A 22,041-nucleotide genomic window follows, 5' to 3' on the forward strand; every position below is an offset into this window, starting at 1 on the left:
TGCATCAGTTGGCTACAGTATGGAATGTGGGTGCGGGGATGAAGGAGTATGTGTGAATTCTTGTCATCCCAGATTCAAAGGCAGTTTTTCATTTCATATATATTACTCTTACAGTTGTGTAGAGTGAGAAATTTGCAAAAGCAATTTCAGCTGATTTTAGTAATAATGCATTCTGGCTAAGCACAATTAGAGTATAGAGGATGGAGGTTACTGTGCAAATTGTGATATGATCAAAGACCCGACTAATGAGAAGGCGGTGTCAGCCTTCGTGGTTGGGCTGGAAATTTCTCAAGTTAGTCTTTCGGATCATGTTCTCCTTTATTTTTTTTGTCTTTAATAGTGACCTTGGTGCATAAAGTTGGAGTGTGCTACTTACACTTACTATGGCTGTAAAATCAAAAGATAATTAAAACACGGGAGTCTTAGAATAATAAACTGGAAGGCCTTGACTGGACTGTCAAAACAAAGAAGTTAATAAAAAAAAAAAAGACCAGGAGCTCTTAATGTAAACTGGGAGTTGAAAAATGCCATTGTAGCCTTAGTCTGTATCAGGTGAAGAGTTTTCAACACAGATAAGAGAATATTAACACTGCCTTAAAAGACATGTCTAATTTGTCATCCAGGATACTCTGTACAAATCTGAATCCAAAGCAGAAAGAATGCAGATAAGGACCAACAAAGCGATGAGGGTGACAGACCTTTTATCTTGCAGTAAGAAAAGAAGTTGACCTGCTTAGATGAGAAAAGTAATATCCGAGAAAATAATAGATTTCTTGTTGTATCTGTGGATAAACACTAAAAAGAAATACAGCTATTTTAAGCTAAAAGTAGCACAGCTGAATAAAGAGCAAGAATTTATATGCTTGCCATGCATAAATATAGCCTAGAAATTGAAAACAGCTTTGTGTGGCCATCAGAGAAGTGAACTTCTGCAATAACATCCTTGTAGAAGTGATGGGAACTACTTGTAGCAGTTTTAAGATGAGAATTCATGCATTTGTTCACTTGGATTACATAGTATCATTATAACTTTACCAAATACAAGGATTCTTAAAGAAAAAGATAGGAGATGATATTGCAGGCACTGTTGCTTTCTGAAAACTTGCATTACAGATTTTAAATTAGATGTTAAGAATTGGCAATGCTAAATTTACAGTTGCAAGTACAGCCCTTTTTTTTTTTTTTCCCTTCAGATTTTTATTCTGTACCCTAAATAAGTCAGAAGACAGAGGGATAAAAATGTTGGTTACATATTTAATGACTGTAAGAACACACGTAAGCAATAGACTGAAAGTTGTACAGACAGCTGTGAATCTGCAGTGTCCTACTTTTCTTTTGTTCAGTCTTACAGTCTCGGTAGTTTGTTGGTTGTTTTTTTTTCTGCCCTGATTTTTCAGAGAAAATAATGATCTGCTATGTGTGAAATGTCAACAACTTCTTAATGCTATAACAGCAGAATTTCAACATAATTGTATATATAGTAATGTGACAACTAGCTGGTTACAGAAAGACTCTCTTTTGGAGGGCAGATAATTGTCCTGGTTCAGGTGATAAATCTATTTTTGAGTCAGCATAGGCTTCTCTTTCCTATAGACTTGGGAGAACATTTGCCCCATTTGGTGTCCTAGAGGAGACAGCAAGGCACTGAGGCTGTGGTCTGAGGACAGAGAGCTTTTTTCTTTGGGTAGACCAGAAGCATCCTTTCCCTCGTCTTCCCAGGGTTACTCATAGTAAACAGAAGTATGTAACTGGTCTTACTATATTTTAGTGTTGCTTTACTACATCATGACGCAGCTTAAGTTTCTTTAAGGGGCAAGTATGAAAAGAGCTGCAGTTCTGAGATCCAGTCTTAGCAAAATCAAAGCAGAATTTCAAAGAACAGAAGCATTTATGGAAAAGAAAGACATTATATTGCCAACTGTCAGTATCTTGTGCTTATTGCAGGTGTAAAAGCAAGCTTAGAAAAAAGAAAATTCAGTAGTACAGGCAGCATCAGGTGAACTAAATTCAGTACTTGCTGCAGTCTGTTTTTACAGTAGAATTACCAAGCCACAAAATACCCTCTTCTGAAATTCTGCTTTGAAATCATGCTTACTGTGTCTTACATAAATAAACAGGAGATTCTTGGTCATATGACAAGTGATCTAGGCACCAAGATTTCTTCATAGTATTGTTTCAGATAGATTCTACTGGAGCAGTTTTGGTCAGAGTAGATTTTACCACTGTGATAATAAGTAAAATGGTCCTGTCTTGCAGTGGCAGCACAGCTGCTTATTTAGCACTGAGGTAATTTTATGCCATGACATTTGTGTCTGGAGCCTTTTTACTTATTAGAATATTTTAAGACAGTAATAATATTCTCTCCAGTTGCTTTTCCCCTCTCATACATTACTCTGTGTCTTCAGGCAAACTCTGTCACCCTGTATTTGCCATGGCTTCATCCTTCTTTAACAAAACAAGGTAATACACCCCTTATTCTTAATTTACATCTGCCTCTATTCTTATTTACTTGCCTTTGGAACTGAAGTTATCACAACTGATGTGAGAATCACTTAGATTTTCATTGTTTCTGAGACCATCCCTGTGGTCCCTTGATTTTGTTTGTTCCTGTTGATGGCTTCTAAAGACCCTTGAGGTGAGAAAAGCCATTTTGAAACCCTCTCCATTCTCTGGTTTACCTCTAGAATTCAAGCATTCTGTGGCTAGCCAGTATTTTTTTTTTCCTCAGTAGCAGATCTTTTTGGTGTTTAGGAGTTCTTTCCCCTGCAGGCATGTAATGCCATCGTCTCCCATCTGTGACAGGTGAAAGAGCAGCTTGTGTTGCAAGAATTCCGCACACCGTAGCTAGTCGACAGTGCTCCCCAATGTACTCTAACTCATTCCCCAACTCAAATACTTCATCTTGCATCCCTAAACTTATGATGAAAAGGTGTATGGTTTACCATCAGAGATTTGGAGAGGATTGAGGACCACCCTGCAGAAAACAAGGCATCCTGTTTTTTCACTTCTTTACTAGTGAAAAATACTGACTTTATTTCCATTTTGGCAATTCATGTAACCAGAAACAGTTGCTACATGATCACAGTTCTGCACCGTGATGTAGGCTGACTGATTGACCTTAGAGCTGGCATCACTGGAACAAGAGCTTCCTCCTGATATTTTGGGTACTCAGTCCCCCAGGTTGTGTTTTAGTGATCACGTGCAGAATTTTTGGATGCTTACAGTGCATTACTGAGCCTTGCTGAAGATTTTAGAACTCTTTTTTTAGCTTGATAGGAGGAGTAACACAAGAACACCATCAGCTTTGGGACAGACTGTTGCTGGTGTCACAGTCTGCCAAGTCAACGAACCTCTAAATAAGACCAGCCTTAGATCTGTGAAGCTTCCTTGGAGAGTCCACAGCCTACTGCACCTACAAGTCCTGCTGGATAAAGCAAAGAAATTCAGTCTCAGGTCATGAGACCACTTCTACAGAGAGGAGGACTTATGTCTCTTGAATGCCTTATTTCATTTTTCAGTCAAAAATAATGGCAGAATTGGAAGACAGACCAATTCCAGTTCTAAAGGAATTTGTTTGATCTCCGTACAGATCTCATTGTTTCTGTAAGGCGCCTGGCCATCGTATTCACCCAAGTATTTGTTTTTATTACCCTGGAGGCTGATTAATTGAAAACAAGTTGATCATTACCTTCAAATTAGCTCTGAACAGTCAAACTACGTTGCCATCCTGCTGTTTTTTAGAAGCAAATCTGAAATGACTAGCAGACCTCTTCGGAAAAATTTGCTATTCTGTGCATGCTGTTATCTTAAGTTGTTTTGAAGTCTCATTGTTCAAATATAAGTTGGTCTGTTTACCTGAAAGCCGCCTTCTACACGGCTTGTTAAAAGTTTTGCCTTAATCCTTCATGGTGTTACTCCATCGTTTGTATTCCCTTTCTCACCAGATTGCATTCTTTCAGCAGTAAGTTACTCATTTCATCTCTTAGGATGCTGTCTGTGCCACACTGCTGATCAGAACAGAGAAGCTGAAAAGTCCTTGCAACTTTTCCTGTTGTATTTCAATCAGCATTATGTCCCATTGACAGTTAGCATTCACATTCATGTGGTCAGTGACGAATCTATACAGTCACAGTCACTCTTGATAATCTGATTCACCTGTCATTGTTCTCCAAGACTTCAGACTCCTGAGTTATAGGCTGGAAAAGTGACTGAGGATATCCTGAGAAGCTCAGGCTCTTTCTAGGGGTCTTTGAAAGTCCCTGTAGATTCTGTTTAAGCTGATGATCAACCTAGCAGTCCCTGTGAACTGCTTTTCTGATTCACCAGCTGGAAGAAGCTGATGGTCTTTGGAAGTTGAGAGTATACAGGCATGATTCTGATCTGCCTCTGAGCCATAGAGTAGTGCTTCCTGAGTCCACATTCTCCAGGGATATGTAATCCACACATACCTTGCTTCATTCTTCTTTTCTTCTTTACCATAAGCTGTTGATAGATTCTTGCTGCAGTCATTCTAAATCTCCCACCCTTTGGCAGAAGATTTCAAGATTCTTCTGTAGTTGAGTGTGCTGTCAATTCGGAGAGAAGGCTGAGAGAACCAAAGATGCAAGTTGTGCTTTGATCTATAGGGCAGTGTATTGGCTCAGCAGAAGAGGTCATCATGTTGTCAGTGGGCTTTGACAAGACTAAAAGTTGCTTATTCTTCTGGTGCAAGGTTTGCCAGAGTTTATGTTTGTGCGTGGACTGTGCACCTGGAAGTATTATGGTTACTGGGGAACTCTTTTTTAAATGCTTAACATGTACACTATTGAGTGACATGGCAGTGGTATAAAACTACCAGTAATATTAAATCCATGAATGATAATGAAAGAAGATGTCCAAGAAAACTGAAAGATTAGAAATACCACTAACAAAATAAACTGAATAATTTGCTTTTGCAGGTATTGTAGAAGTTGAATTAGTAAGCAAGATTATATATAGCTCATAGAATGTGATGATTTATAGCACATAGTATTTTAAATAAAGGATACTACTCTTTATATGTAAGATTTTTCCCATTCATTACCTGAAGGTATTGACTACAGAGAGATTATTTTATGATGAAGTTTTTTGTGCATCTTTGAAGTTTCTAACAAGAACTGTCCCCAGAACCTGGGTATGGCATTAGGTGTTATTTGAAGCATGGCAACTCCAGTGCACAATAAAGTAGATGAATAGGATTTAAACATTGTCAGGGCATGAGCAGATGCTACCTCTGTCTCATATGTCAGAGAAAGCATTTAACCAAGCAAAAAATGGATGATGATTACTTGGTTTTCTGAGAACTGGAAAATAGGAACGTATCTTGATGGAATGGTTCAGAGAATCTTAAACAAAGATATCTTGGATATTCTTTTCCTCAAATTTGCTGAGTTAGAATCTACAAGGTGCTTTTACATCTGCTCTCACTGCCTAGACTATAGTCTGTCAGGCCCACTAGTAATACGGTACCTGCCTGTAAGTGTGTCTACTGTAGCATTATAACATGCCTTTTGATAGTTTTTTCTCAGAAAAAAATGCTTCCTTGCAAGATTCTGCATTCATAATATCTTCATTATTTCAGTTGCTATTAGCAAAAATGTAGTAGTTAGTTTTGCATCCTTAGTTTCAGATTAAAAAAAAAAATAAATCAGTGAGTATGTGTCCTAGTCTGCAGGGATAATGCATCCTGTGGCTGAGAAAATACATGTTTTCTTGAAATTCCCAATAACATTAGAAGTAGTTATGCTTAAATAATTAAAGATTTAATGCACTGGCACGCTACAAAGCAAGAGAAGGTGTCACAGTTCCTTTAGATGATGCATCACCAGGACCGCTCAAAATTCAGCTTCATATGTGGATGAGAGTAATAGTGTGTGTATATACATATATAGATATAGATATAGATATAGATATGGTATACCTAATCTCCAAGAGTCTTTTTCTGAAGTTCTTGAGGAAAGCCCTTTAAAGATATTAAGAAGTTACAGCAAAAGCAGCATGGAGAAAAAATATATGATTATTAGTATAAAAAATGGGGCAGATATTCATCTCTTTCAAGAGATGGAGAGATGGTGACCAGTGGCAATCTGTTTAATACGTAATGCTACTTGTAATATATGTATAAAGGTAAATTATGTTTTATATTTTAATGTGTATGCATATTTATATATAGAATATACACATCTGTAAATGTTCAGGAAAAGAGCATGAATAGTATGCATACTGATGGCAACTGAGAAAAGACTACTGGGGGTATTGATGATGGCTGAAAGCTGAGAAGTTGCACCAGGATCTTATGAGGTTGACTTACTGAGTAATAAAGGTGTTAATTACATTCAGTGTAGTTAAATGTAAAGTAAGTCACCTATGAAAAAATAAGTTCAGATCTCACACGTAAGATGGTGAGTTCTTAACTGACAATGTTATGAAAATACCAATTCTGTATCGATCAGCAAAAACAAATTGAGAAGGAACAAAAGAGAGAACATAATTATGTTGCTGTATTAATCCTGCCCATACATTTAGTGCAGTGTTCAAACTAGTCCTCACAGTTCAAAGATTCTGTAATTGGGTTGGAAGAGTTGCAGAGACAGTCCTGGGAGGAAAACTAAAGGTATAGAACAATTTCCATTAAAGGAACAACTGAATCAGATAGGAGTCTTTCATATGGAAAAGAAATGTTACAGGTATGAAATGACAGATTTGCAAAATCACCAGGGGATTGAAAAGATTGAAAAGGTTGAGTGAGAATCAGTTGTTCACTCTCTTCTCCAACATGAGAACTAGGGACTATTGAATAGATCTAATAGCAACCAGGCTGAAAATAGTCCTGTGGATGCTGGCACTGTGCTGTTATATCTTCCTTTAAGGGCAGAAGCAGCAAATCTCTTAGTTTAGAGATTTATTTTCAGATGTGGCTAAGTTTCCATTGACTAGTTGTAAATCTTTTACTAGAGGATCCCATTAGGAACCACATGAGCTTTGGTGCCCTGATAACAATACCCTAAATGAAAAGTTTGAATGAGATGGAGCTTATTTGGGGTGGTGATATCTGTTTTTGTTGTAAGATCAACTGTGAAACACCAACTGTGCCGGGTGGGATCAAGGGGCAGTAAAACAGCTGGTGACCTTTCGGTTTCTTTTGCTGTTAAAGAATTGATATCAGTCACTTTAATTTTACCCCATAATTGAATATATTAATGCATTTGTATCCTTTGTGTTTCATTAGTTTTCAAGAGGATTAATACACACGTGTGAATATAGGTAGTTTTCTCCCAGGAATTGGAGAAATTCATAAGAAAAGTCCCTAGGAATAGGAAGTATTTGTGAGACTGCTTGAAGATGAGCTAGTTCCTGCTTTTCTCACATGCTTGGGATTTAGCAGCCTCATATCCACCCTTCCTCCTATGGTTTGTCAGGAGTAAAAATGTTCCTTTTTTTTTTTTTTTTTTTTTTTTGTTCATTTGTTTCTTTTTTTCTTTGCTCTACAGCATTAAAACTGGGTCCAGAAGCATTCAAATTTGATGGTGGTGTAGAGGCAGTGGCAGTGCGTCAGAATGAGAAGTATTATATCCTAAGACCGGAGGTGATTGAGACCTACTGGTATATGTGGAGATTCACGCATGATCCCAAGTACAGGCAGTGGGGCTGGGAGGCTACACAGGTAACTATTTATTATCTGTTAGTAAATTTATTCTACTTATTTTTCTTTTGTAGCTGAGACACTCCAAATGATAATTTATTTTCACAAGTTCCAGTAACATAGCATACATATGTAATCTTTATACTGAAAATCTGAATCTCTATATTTGTGGTCTCTCATTCATCCCTCGTACATAGATGTCTGATAGTTATTGACTATACACTGATCACAAGAATAACAAGACATGATTTTCGTATGACAGTAGAATATTCTAATTGTATAAATTGTTTGTAATCTTGGAAAGGTTTCTCATTTTGAATGCTTCCTAGAGCTAAACAGTGAGCCTTTTCTGATCTCTTCTCACTGCTTCCACCTGCTGGTCTGTCCCAGAGTCATGCAAAACTACATTGCTTTCCAAGCAGTTTTCTGGTTGTCTTCAAGATCTGATCAGCCAGTGGGCTACTACAGCTTCTCCACTTTGTTGCTAATGGCTTCAGCAGTCTTTGGAAACATACCTCAAAGCCATTTTCAAACAAGAGAATAAACATTGAAGGTAACGATGCTAATTTACTGTAGCTGGGTAGATGAGATGAGGAATGAGGGGGTTGTTCTGGTAATGGGGGATGCTGAGAAGGCGGAGATACTGAACGCCTTCTGTGCTTCTGTCTTCAGTGGAAAAGCTCTCCCTCGGGAATCCCAGACCCTGGAGGTTAGTGAGAGCATCTGGGGAATGGAAGACTTTTCTTTAGTCAGAGAAGAGGTGGTCCTTGAACACCTAGGCAACACCAATGTTCATAAATCCATGGGACCCGATGCATCCAGGGGTGCTGAGGGAGCTGGCGGAAGTGATTGCTGAACTGCTGTATATCATCTTGAGAGGTCTTGCAGACTGAGGGAGGTGCCTGAAGATTGGTGGGTAGCCAGTGTCACTCCGGTCTTCCAAAAGGGCAAGAAGGAAGATCCAGGCCAGTCAGCCCTCACCTCTGTCTCCAGAAAGGTGATGGAACAGCTTGTGCTGGATGCCATATCCAGACATTTGGAAGAAAAGGAAGTTATCAGGAGTAGTCAGCATGGGTTCACCAGGGGGAGGTCATGCATGACCAACTTAGTAGCCTCCTATGATGTTGTCACTGGCTGGGTGGATGAGGGGAGAGCAGTGGATGTAGTCTACCTTGATTTCAGCGAGGCATTTGATACTGTCTCCCATGACATCCTTATAACAAAGCTGAGGAAGTATGGGATAGATGAGTGGACATTGAGGTGGGTTGACAACTGGCTAACTGGCAGAGCACACAGGGTCATCATTGGCGGTGCAGAGTCTGGTTGGAGACCTGTAACTAGTGGTGTTCCCCAGGGGTCAGTGCTGGGTCTGGTGTTGTTCAGCATCATTCAGTGGCCACCCTCAGCAAGTTTGCTGATGATACAAAGTTGGGAGATAGGCTGGTATGCCTGAAGGCTGTGCTGCCATTCAGCGAGAAAAGACTGAGAGGGGACCTGATCCAGGTCTATAAATATCTGATGTGTGAGGGGCAAAGTGGTGAGGCCAGACTCTTTTCAGCAGTGTGTGGAGACAGGACAAGGGAAACAGCCAGAAACCAGAGCATAGGAAGTTCCGCGCGAGTGTGCACAATAACTTCTTTACAGTGAGGGTGACGGAGCACTGGAACAGGCTGCCCAGGGAGGTGGTAGAGTCTCCTTCTCTGGAGATATTCAAGACCTGCCTGGATGCCTACCTGTGTGACTTGGTGTAGGGAACCTGCTTTGGCAGGGAGGTTGGACTTGATGGTCTCCAGAGGTCCCTTCTAACCCCTATGATTCTGTGATTGTGTGAAAAAGCCAGGGAAGTGAGGATCTGAGAGCTTGCAGAATCTGCATGTCAGAGCCAGTTTAGCTCCAGAGGCAAGAGTTCCAGAAAAAAGTGCTCGGAGCTAGTGCTGATCTGTTGAAAAGGCAGGTTCATGTTATTTAGCTTGGTTCATCCAAGTGCTTTTCTCAGTGTAGTTATAATCATGTAGAAGAGTCGCTGTATTTTAAGGTAATGCTTTAGTCTTGGTTAGGTTTTACCTTGTAGACTGTTTGCTTATAATCAGCATCACATTATTCTGCACTGACATCCCATGTACATCATATTTTTATTCTAGAATACGTTGCCACTATCTCTAAAACATGAAGTCATATCAGCATCAACATTAAGTCATATCTTCCCTATGGCCTTAGCTGTAAATGTTTCTAATATGACAAAGAAATGGATTTAGTAACCTACCCCTTCCCAGTGTGTATACAACAAATGCATGCTGATCTTACAGCAGCTGCTGTCAGAAGCTCTGGCTCTGTGATCCAAGGTGAGATTAGGGCCTTTATAGCAGGTTAAAGAATATACAAATACAAAATTTTTCAAGATAGGATTAGTCTTTATGGTATAGTGCAGAGCTTTTGTTACATTTTCTCCATCTTGCTTTCATGTTTTCATTCCTACTAATGCTTTCAAACAAAACCCTTCCTTTTCCCCCGTCTCTAGATTTCTGTATATGCAGGGTAGGATTTTATTTTATCCTGAGGCATCTGAATTTAAGTTGTGTAAATCAAGCACCCCACGTGTGTATCTTCCTCTGTCCTTATAGAGTGCCTTTTTCTGCTTACTTCCTCAGTGTTTTCTTTATTTGATATAACTGTAGAATGTTAATGTTAACTCTTCATAAATGTTTTTGTCTACCTCTCCCTCCCACGATTACTTTTTCTTTTCCTCACCATCATACCAACGGAGGAGCCTGGGAAGTTTTCTGCTCCCCAGGGCTTTCTGTTCCCTGCACAGAGATAATATGTTCTTGTGTTTACTCCTCACACCTACTCACTGCTTTCTCTGCTTCCATGCCACACACAGTTCTGGCTGTGCCTGTTCCTCCATTTGTAAATAGAGAATAATCTGGTATAATACACAGAACGGTTAGTTTGCTGCTTTTGTCTAACACAGCCTTTATTCGCTTTTCTTGGAAGTGAAACGGCTGCCTTTTGACCACTGAACATACTTTGAAATCTGTACTATATAGTTCTTACGGCAAATGGTGTTTGTTCGTGTTTTCCCTCATGAGAATTCTAACAGGTGCTTTACACGTCAGGGGAAAATAACAGAGTTGTAGGGGTCAGAAGGGACCTCTGGTCATCTTCTCTTCCAGCCTACCTGCTAAAGCAGGTTCCCTAGAGTAGATAACACAGGAAAGCATCCAGACAAGTTTTGAATATCTCCAAAGAAGGAGACTGCATTACATCTCCGCACAGCCTGTTTCAGTGCTCCGTGACCCTCAAAGTAAAGAAGTTTTTCCTCATATTCAGATGGAACTTTCTGTGTGCCAATTGGTGCCCCTTCTCCTGTTGCTGGCTGTTGTTGAAATGAACCTGGCCATATCCACCTGATTCCCACACATTAGATATTTATAAACAACGATGAGATCATTGTTTATAATGATAAACAATGACTCCCCCCCCCCAACCTGCTGGCCATGCTCTTTGTAATGGACCCTGGGACAAAATTGGCCTTGACACACAGGTCCTTCTCTGCAGAGCTCAAAATGAATTTTGTTTCAGAATATGAAATTGTATTTCCCGTCCCCCCCCTCCCCCCCCCCCCCCCCCCACTGAACTTAATGTTTGTTGACTGAGTTCTTGCTGGTCTCCTTTACCTGCTTCATTGAATTGAATTCTCTGTCCTCAGAAGATCCGAGGAAACTGGGATCTAGTCTAGAGGCAACTACAATTTTAGTTCCAATGAAGCCTTGATCTACTCTTGTCACAAGGCCCTGAAATTTCACACGGCATCATTTTTGAGCCCAGAGATATGTATTTGGCATGAGTACTGTATTGTATGTTTTTCTGTTCTACTCTTGATTTGAATAAGAAGAAGTGGAAAATCTAATTCCTTTGGTAGTTTGTTGCATTATTATTTATGCCGTTAAAAACATATGCTTTATTTCCCATTTGAATTTGTCTAGTTCTAGATGTCAATCATTGAACTTCCCTGTGACTCCCTGTACCATATTAAAATGTGTTCTATTGCCCATGGTTTCTTTTTCTACTACTGGATTGTCTTAAAAAATTGTACCTTCTCCTGCTGTAAAGCCTTTTCTCCAAATGTCTGCACCCACCTCAGATGTTCCTCCTGCTTTTTTAAAAATGAAATCTGAAACAGTATATTCCAGTTTTTCTCTTTACCCACAGCCCTATGCAAAATTAAATTGGCATGCCTGCTTCTGCTTGCTACCCCTGTGTGTGTACCTGCCTCGTCATCCTACAAGGAGCTCATACTGACTTGTCTCTGGTGGCCACTGAGTTCTTTTAAGTGTCTACTTTCCAGACTAATCTGGTTCTGCACTTGCAGTCTTTATTTCTGGGTCTAGGATTTTGTATCTGGCCATACAAAACTCATTTTGTTAGGGCTTCAGTTTCCACCAGATTATACTGGCTGCTGCTATTCATCTGTACATCATTTTTGACAGCAGAAGCTATGCAGCGATTTGGTGAAAATTAAGGCAACCCCTTGCCGAATCTCTGTGAAAAGCAACCCTATCCAGTGGTGGGTTCACATTTCCAGTTCACTGTTAAATCACTGTTGGTCTGTTTTTAATTAAGATAATGATATTAGTAAGGTATAGTGCTATTCTCTTCTTGTCGTTACATATACTGCATATACTGTTACATACTGTGTCAATTGCTTTAATTGTTTCTTATACCTTTGCAGTTTCCTTTACTACTTTTTACTACTTTACAACTTTGATTTCATTCTTTGAAGTCTACAAGTTTGCTGAGCATGCTGGTTTCCGTAAAGCTATACTTACCAGTGTCAGTTGTCCTCTTGTTTTTTTATGTGTTTTTACTTGGTGTCCATAATTGTTTGGAAATTTAGTTCTACCATCCTGTATTTATCCACTCAGCCTGCCAGTGCCTCTGAATAATAGCATTCCTTTGATTCTCTTCCAGTCCTCTAGGACTACCATGTGATCTAAGGTGCATTATAAGTAAGCATCGTTTTGTCAAGAGTATGGGAACTGATAGGTCTTGACCTGAATCAGTGATTGGGCCTTATCAGGGCCTTGCTTCTCACAAACAAAGGGGACCCCAAGCAGTCAGACTCCCATGGCCCTGGCAATATTGGAAATGAGAATTCTAAAAAAAAATCTGAACTGGAGGCTCTGCTGGAACTGGACCCTCTAGAAATCTGGCCAGTAGTCACTAAAAAAGAAACAAACCAACAACAAAAAACCAACATGAAAATCCAAGAAAGACCTAAGGAGATACCACCCAAATAGTGGCTTTCACCCCAAACTATGATGCATGTTACCACCTGCTCATGTATGGCCACTGAATTGGTGGACTTAGTCCAGTGATTCCAGGATTCCAGCAAAGGTCAAGGGAAAGTATCATGTCCTAGTTGTTGAGACTATGGGATATAGGAGCCAAATGTGTCCAGATATACCCAGCCATAGTGGTTTATGGAATTCTATGGAAGAACTCCAGAATTACATCTGGGAGCAAGGCATGAAGGAAGTCATCTGTGAGGGCACTTTTGAAAGTCCCTTCTTGGTCAGATTCACTGTGGGGATGAGAGACTTAATTCTACAGCAAGCTCCTTCCCATCACTATGGGACACTCATAGTGATCTTAAATCCTTTGGTGGCCTCCAAACCCGTAATCTAACAGATCACTCAATTATTGGCCAACAAACTAATGGGTCAGCCATAGATTACTGAAGTACAGGTAGCTGTGTTCAGTAGTTGGTAATGATCGCCTTAGCCAAGCATTTTCCTTGATCGCTCTGCCTTCTCTGTCTCCACACAAGTCTGTTAAAAGAGCAGCTAACTGCTGAGGATATACCACCAAAACAGTGGGAAGGCACAAGTAATCTGTGAATCATTTCATTCTCATAGCTTTGAGGCTGGCATGCTGTAAGATTGTGTGTGAGCCAAATGATGAGTGTAAGGAGGTGCTCTGTGCTACTGATGCATTCTTCCTAGTCTCCTCCTCTTCCAGCGTGATTTTTGCTGTACTGTGTTGGAGCTGATTAGCAAGGTGGTTTATGAATCCAAAAGCTGTTGGCCTCTCTGTGCATGGAATGCTGATTGGTTTTAAGTTGATGCTTTAAACATAAAGAACTCCTTTGAAGTCTGGCACACAGCTGACTTGAGTTTCAACTGTATAAGGGGGAAAGAGAGAAGCATTTATAGGAGATGGAACTGCATGGAGAAAGCAGTAGCTGGAAGAGTCTTATAGGATGAAATCAGTGCTTCCTGAATATGAGTACTGTATCTAATCCCTACCTTCAGAAAGTCTCTGTGACAAATTACAAGTCACAGTCCTGTAACTCTTCAAACTCTTCCAGCTGCAAAATCCAGGAGCGTTTGTCATCTTCCTGCACTCCCCATAGCCCATGTTACATTAATTGAGCAATTAACGTTCTACACAGTGTTACTTATGAGCAGCTATGCCAGCTCAAAGCTAGTCTGCTGAGGCCATGTTCTCCCATCAATATCAGTGAACAGTGAGTACCTAGGAAAGAAAGTATTCTTTCCCAGAATACCTTTTTCAAGCTTCTAGTGGTTTGCCAAATGTCTTTAGTAGCCTTGGAAGGATTTTACGTTGGCACGTGTACAGTCCTCATTTATTTACTTATTTTCCCAATCCACAACATCATCTGACATGACTAAATTATGCAGAATGGAAAAGAATTTCCTCCTTTGTTGATCAATTCTGTTATTTCAGTTCTTTCAAATTTTAATTTACAAATGTATTGCCTTTTTTTTTTTTTTTTTTTTTTTTCATTTTTTTCTTTTTACCTCCCCTTTTGCAGGCGATCGACAAATATTGCCGAGTTAGTGGTGGCTTCTCTGGTGTCAAGGATGTCTATTCCTCATCTCCTACATATGACGACGTACAGCAGAGCTTTTTCCTTGCTGAAACATTGAAGTAAGCTGTTTTCGCTCTTGCATATTCCTGTAAAAGCTGGTGTGCGGTTCTACAAGAACATGTTGACTATACAAACAATCTGGTATCATTTTCAGGGTAGTTTGGACTTTCTTTTTTTCTCAGGAAAAAATAGATCCTGGCAGTGGCAGAGCTGATGCCTACTTCAGGCACCAGGATGTGTTTTACTGGTGTGAAAGGGCTTCAAGTTCATCACATCCGAGAGACAGATATGGCTAAAGTGTCCTGCAGCTGAGCAATCCCTAATAGACTCCTCTCAGTGGCCATGATACTTTGTTTCTCTTTATTATCATTACAAAAAGAAAGTGAGACACTGTTGCCTCTTCTGTCATCTTTGTTAGTTCTATTTCATTTACTTCTTTGAGTTAATTTTCTGCAGCCTAAAAGCTGTACTCCCAAAGAGAGAGGCAACATTTCCAACAGGTCCTGCCAGATACACAGTGCTTCTCGAGGAGCTGATTCTGTGTCATCCATCTACCTGTAAAAGATAAATCAGAGAGAGAATGAAGTCTACTCCTATCGCACTTCTGTGGTGACAGGACTGACCTTTGAAATATTGTCAGAATCCTGTCCAGGTCTCTCATCACAAGGAGATCTGAAAGTTCACTGATGTGTCACTCAGTAACTGGATGTACTGAAGGACAAGCAGTGACACTTGACTGTAGACAGTGGGAATATTTGCATCTGATTTATAGTGAATACAGAACAGTGCGTGCCCACATTCTGGGTGTGACAGAGCCCACTGATGAAAGTGACAGCTCTTCCTTGTGCCGTGCTGCAAGACCTGACATTGGCTGAATAGCAGGAAAACAGGCTGAAGCAGAAGCTGAGAGATCCTGTATCCCAGTGATGTTAAGCTTAGCTTGCACGTACACAATCAGGTTTTCTGGAAGAAACAGACTCCCTTTGGAATTACATCAGTTGAGTTTGGAAGACTTTACAAAGACCTCTGCTGCCGTTGCCTCTTACAAAGGATAGAGTAACCACACTCAAAACTGTGTATTAAGAGAAAAGGAAACAAGAAATAATCTTTATACATATGTCCAGAAATGTAACATCATTACTTGCTTTATTTGCCCCATGTTCCTTTTATTATACAATATTTATGAATCTTCTCTGCAAGCATATTGGCACAGAAGCTGATCACCATGCCCAGCATGGTGATGACAAATCAAATATCTGGCATGGCTTAGTAACTTCTTTTTTGCTTCCTCTAAATATTTGTTTTGATTTGAATGGAATAGTCATTTCCAAGTGGGTTTGCTCCATTGGAACCAATTTTTTGCCTACTTCTGCTCTGCTCCCCTGCCTCCAAAATGCTTGTGCTTGATGTTTGTATTATATTGTAAGCCTTGGAAAGGAGTCTTGAAAAACAGAAGTTACTTGGAAAAATTAAAATGCTGTTTTTGTTACAAGTTTTTCATTGCAGGGCTTGAGTGTGATGAAAATGGTTCTTCAGATCATTATGATGGGGAAAGTTGTATGAGTGCTATAAAAAGATTGAAAGTGAATAACTTGTTTATGGCTTTAGCTGCTGACTGGTGGGGCATGCAGCTGCTATGGTGCCCCAGTGTCTGTTGCCCAACTTTAATAACCACCATTTTTCTTCTTTGTATTGATGTCTAGGTATTTGTATCTGCTTTTCTCCAATGATGACCTTCTCCCATTAGACAACTGGGTTTTTAACACAGAAGCGCATCCCCTGCCTGTTTTACATTTAGCAAACACCACACTTTCAGGAAATCCTGCTTATCGATAAAATCAGCTCTAAGAAGAGGAAGAGAGACTTTTCAGCTCTGTTTTGTTTACATGGATCACTTGAGACTTTAAGCAGGAGTGGAGACGGACACTTGATAAATCTTGACATCTGAGTCAAGTACGGGCGTGAGAAGCAAAGCTCTTCAACATATAGATAAATAAAACTGAAACAAAGTTCTGTTTTATATATGACCAAAACACGAGTGTGGTATTTGCAGGACAGAGACTTCAAGTGCTTTGAACCCAAGCAAGAAATGGAATCTGCTGTCTGAAATAAACGCAACATTGTGAGGAAGAAGAGGCTTTCCTGTTTAGGAACAGGGACTTGCAGCTGCTGCTGTAGGCTGTTGCAAGGCACAGCGCACCAGTCATCTCTTCAGACCGGGTGGGTTCTAAATACTTTGATTTTTATTTTTTTTTCTTCTTTTTCTTTTTGTTTGATGATGGCATGATCAAAGAAACAACAAAAAGCAACATCACTGCACCAGCAGCGTCAGGATTTGGAATTGTTTTCTGTACCTGTCTGAATTTTCTAAGGAGCATCAGTTTGCCCAGACTGGCAGCCATTCTTGGGGCCTTCAAAGTATTAAAACTAAACTATAAAAGCTATTACTTGCTCATTTTCCCTTTTCAGGGCAGTGTTGAAAGTTCTGTGTTGCGTGCTCACACTCAAAAAAGCAGTGAATTAGCATTTGGTTTGTAATTCACTGTCAACAGCAAAGGCTTAGCTCATTTCGCAGGTTGTGGTTTGAGTGTGGAGCATAACACTGAGGTGGGATAAGAGCCTAAGCTTTCCTTCTTCATAAATCCCATCACGTGGAAAGTCCCCATTCTCTTGTTTTTCTTTTTTCTTCTAGTCAAATTTACAGAGATAAAACTTGAGAAAAGCAGTCTCATAATTTATATAGCAGGGAATAGAATATGGCATTTTAAAATGCTCCCCTTCAGCTAAGCAGCAGGAGCTTCTTGTTTTATGTTTTTCCACACAATCTGGATTTTTCCTAAAAAATAATTTCACTGTTTGGATAATATTCGCAGACTCTTACTTGCAGGCTTGAAATCCTGTCTTATCATATTTCTGTGTATGACAGAAGCCAAAAACTGCCTTTGATTTAGTCTAGAAAACTCCTTTTCATTTGCGTGGCCTGCAATAATGCAAAGCCAAAATGATCGTCTTTGGAAACAATATCACATCTCTTAGACATGAGTGGAAAAAGAAACTACGGATTCTCTTCAATTAGTTGATAAGAAATGAGGTGCTGTTTCCTTTTTTGTTGTTGTTGTTCCTTGAGTACTCAAAGGCTGGAGTAGTTCAGATACTTTGAAATTGGGCTGGGCAGTATCAGTTGAGTGCCTCAGTCTTCACCATTTTTGATGAAAGAAATAGAGCCAAACTCAAGGGGGTGGAAGAATTGCCTTTAGTGAACTACAGCGGTGCAGCACCATGTCTAAAGGGACTGAGTGCCCTCTCCTCCTCATGAATATTTATATATGAAATTTCATATGTAAAAACCTTTTCCCAATATCACATTATAATTTTTCTGACTATACAATGAAATAGGATTTCCTACAGTATTTTCTCTTACTCCTCCTTGACAGCAATTTACACATAGCATTTTTTCCTAGGTCATGTGATTATTTCCATCAGACTACATCCTCCAGACTGTCACTTTAGTTTTAGAGGAGGAAGATATAGACCTCGGAAAACAATCTGATCTCAACATTTTTGCCTTAATAGCAATTACTTAGTTACTGTAATTCACAGCAGTATCTTAAAACTAATTTAAGAGCTGATGAAGCAACTGATGTAGTAAATAATACTGATTCAAGCAATTGCTTATTTAAAGTGAGAGGTTGCTTAGTAAGTGGTTTCTTCTTACTGGTCGCACATTAATTAATCTCTCCTATATCTCTCCAGGTACCAAGGAGAAATAGGAAAGATAGATTCCTTGGGTTTTGGGGTTTTTCTTACAAAAAAGAGAGAAAGGGCACTTTCCATTGTAGGCTGTTGTCATACACCTCCTGATAAATGCAGATGTAGAATGGCTGCCAGTCTGTTCAGAGACAGCATTCTGTCAGAGTCCCAGAAACAGCAAATTTCTTACCATTATTGGATGCTCTGCCATACCCCTCACGTGAAGTAAAGCGTTACTATTCAAATTAATTCTTCCATGAATCCCAGTGTGTTAATTCACTGCCACAAGAATGCTTGAATTGAGGACCTAAGCCATTTCATGTTATGGGATGGTATTTTTCTCAAAGCAAATGTACAGTACTGCTATTTCTTCTTTGTGTAGACAAGCAGCAGGTACCAAATAAAGGACATTTGTTTCTTGTTTTCCAGTTAGCCCAGAGTCTGTCAGTTTCTACTCCAGCTCTCTTGAAAAGGCAACCTTTCCTTTTCCTACAGAAACTACAGATCTCCATAGTCTATTCAAAACAGTGTGTTTTATGGACTTACTGCTGCATCATTCATGAATCTCTCCTTCTTGAGATTACCAAGAGCAAACTGAAAGTTTGGAGGCAATGGGTTTTCAGTGAGGTGTCTGTAGTCACCAAGCACGGATATGGAAACTTCTGTCTGAAGTGACATGCCCTTAGTCAGAGTCCTTCACAAAGAAGTAGGTTTTGATCTGTATAATGGAGGTACGTGCGGCCCACAGTTCAGACTGTTTTCCCTCTGGGTGTATAAGGTATAGGTAGAGTATTACCACTTTCATTTTGTCGCTGCTGTCTCACATACTTTCATGAAGGTAGGGTGTAAATTTAAGCACAAAATGATTTATAGTCCTAGTTGTTTCTGAGTCTTGCACTGTATTCTCTAACAAAACAATCCTGGTTTTCTTGAGGTAGCTGTCCCATTGTAGCAATTTCTGCAATGCCTTCTCCTCTTACAGGATAAAGGACAAAAAATCATATACATTTTGGCACACTGGATTTGGGCAAGAGCCTGGAAATCCCAGAACTGTCTATATCCTGTTTGCATGCAGTCAAAACAAGGATGCTGAGTTCTTTTCCGAATCCAGGGCACGAACTTGCCTATTAGTCGGGATCTGGTAGCAGTACTTTTTTTTTCTAACACTTTACAGCCTGACAGAAGCCAAATTTATGCACTGGCCACCTTGGAGCTGTGTGTGCCCTGCAGTCCAGAAGTCAATGTCTTAGCCCTGTCCTCTAACTAAAACCAAGACCTTTGAGTGATATACCGTGTGTTCATTTTGCTGCACAATGTGGTCCTTAAAACTGAATGCTTAGAAAGAATGTGCAAGATGCTGAGTACCCTGAGATAAGGAGAAAAGCAGACAGTGTAGTTCCCTGTGGCAATCACACCTTTGAAGGTTCTTTTGCTCCCTACTCCATACTTGCAAATGACCATCTTGTACCTTTCGGTCACTGAGATATTCTCACCTGGAGCTCTATGAGATTTGAATGTCCATTATCTGGGATTTTGAAAAATGGAAGCAATTACACGCTCCCGTAATACCATCCTGTAAGATTAGAAGTATATATTTCATTGATTTTTAACTAAGCGGTATCGGGCTGTCCTCAATGGTACTCTCTTCTGTCCCTGAGGAAATGTATGGTATTACAAACCTTCATAATGAGACTCTTCCTAATTTGAATGGAGAAGTGGATAATGGCATTAACGTTGAAAGGATCAACAGTGTAATCTAGCACCCACAGAAAACAACGAGGCAGCTTGCATCTCAGGGCTGTAATAACAGGCTTTTGGCAAACGGTGCCTGTTACACACATAACAAGTAGTCCATGTTTTTAAGGGGACAAATTACAAAAGAGGATTCTTGTTACCAGAGAAAAATGCAAGCAAGCTCTTGATCCACATTGTAGTTCAGAGATCTATTTAGCCTAAGCCTTCCCTCTTTTGCTCCTAGAACTCTGGGAAACAGTCTTCTGACTCAAGGGCTTGGGTTGCCATACTAAGAGGAAGCCAAAGCTCTGTTGCAAGTTCATTGCGTACAGCTGTAGCAGAGATGATGAACACTGGCTGCTTCGGCTGTCAGCCCATTCTAACAAACTGCTCTGTAATTGCCTGGGAAGTCTGAGAATCGCCGAAATCAAAAGAGACAGCCTGGCTCATTACGGTGAATTGTTGCCTTTAATCCTAATTGCTTGGTGGAAGTTGGTTTTGCATTCTGCCTTTATTCTTGCTTTGTTTGACAGATTATTTTTCCTCCAAAAATAATAAAAGGGCAAGAGTCTTTTCTTCTGATGTGGAAACCTTCTGGCTGCCTCTGACCTGGAATCCTGCATATGTACTTTTTACAGATTAAAAATAATATTGTATATAAAAAAAAGAAAAAAAGAAAAAAAGATTGAATAAAGAATGTCTTTAAGTGAAACTGGTGCTCTTGTGGCTTTTCTAACAGGATCCCGTCCTTCACAGTTGCATTGCGTTGCCTCTGCCGCTTCAGTAGCAAAGGTGCTTCATCCCTTTGCTTCAACCTCCTCTGAAACACTTGTTTTTGCACTTCCTTTATCCTCAAAGCAAACTTCTTTCTTTTCATTTCTCCTTTTTTCTCTCTGCCAGAATATCACCATACCCTCTTCTTTGCAGTCTGACTGTATGTGCTCCTTACTGGAGACCACGTGCCTTGCCTTTCCTGTGCGTATTAATTAGCTGTATTTTAAAATGCTGAAATTAATACATCATGGCTTATTTTTAGCCTTCATCTCGGAGCTCTGGGAGTTCAGTTCTCTCAGCTCAAAGCCAAGCGCGTGCTGTGTGCCCTGGAAAAGAAAGGTACTCTCACTTGGGCCTGTTCACACGTGCATGTGTGGGTTTGTAGGTTGGCAGTGGTGTGCATTGCTTTTGCTGTTTTAAATAGAAGAGCAATTCATAGGATTATTCATAGGTTATTCATAGGAGTTAACCCAGTCCCTTACTGAATTCATGGCAATGAGAGTGCAGAGCAAGCTCTGCTGAAAAGCCTCACCTATGTAAAGCTGGCATACATCAAAGGAGTGTTTCTAATGAAATCTATAAAGTATCACCAGTGTACAAAACCTGATGGACACCTGAGGTACAGTGTATTGTTTGACTGTCTCTGTGGAACAGGGACAAGGTAGGAGTATTTAGGAGTTTGCATCAAGAGATACTGATATGCTTTTCCGCAGCAGAGTCCTTTGGGCAGTAATTGTTGCACAGCAAAGCAGGTTAAGATCATCTGGATCCAAATGCTCTCCAAAGTAATGTCTGTTTGCTTACGTTTATGTTCTTTTTTTTGCCCTTATTTGTACATCTGGATTTCTGTTACAAGCTCATTCTGTCCTTTATTTGGTGGCATATCGTTATCACTTAAGGCGCTTCATGTCTATGGATTATTTCTATACTAATTACCTTTTACATCAAGGGGTTACCCTGACATTTCTCTGACATCTTTGCGAGCAAACTCTTAGACCTGCACATAGTTATGCATAACAGAGTCTCCTTGCAGTTCCTGCTCATCTTATGTCTTAATAGAGCAAAGGTCTGTGTGGAAAAAGTCAGCCTCTTTGCTGACCGTGCTGCATAGCCCTGCAAACGTTCCCTCTGGACTGATTATACGCAGAGCAAGATGCTTGTTAACAGTACCAGAAGGATGCTGCGTTTATCCCCGTGGACAGTGGGAGCCATCGACCTATTCATGTTC

General features: G+C 40.0%; 1 protein-coding gene across 2 annotated transcripts in view; it reads left to right on the forward strand.

Annotated features, from left to right (window-relative positions):
• MAN1A2 (mannosidase alpha class 1A member 2) overlaps positions 1–20,751 on the forward strand; it is a 107,292-nt gene extending 86,541 nt beyond the window's left edge. Inside the window, exons 11-13 of one of the 2 annotated variants that reach the window (XM_015873576.2) lie at positions 7,509–7,681; positions 14,499–14,614; positions 16,259–20,751. In XM_015873576.2, coding sequence (XP_015729062.2) covers positions 7,509–7,681; positions 14,499–14,614; positions 16,259–16,391 — 422 coding nt within the window. In that variant the 3' untranslated portion in view covers positions 16,392–20,751. The remainder of the gene's footprint in view (positions 1–7,508; positions 7,682–14,498; positions 14,615–16,258) is intronic. The other variant, XR_014945213.1, reaches the window with a different exon arrangement.
• Positions 20,752–22,041: the final 1,290 nt, after the last annotated feature.

This window comes from Coturnix japonica, chromosome 1 (genome assembly GCF_054131305.1).
Source record: "Coturnix japonica strain WE chromosome 1, WE-NBRP24, whole genome shotgun sequence".
Classification (NCBI taxonomy): Eukaryota; Metazoa; Chordata; class Aves; order Galliformes; family Phasianidae; genus Coturnix; species Coturnix japonica.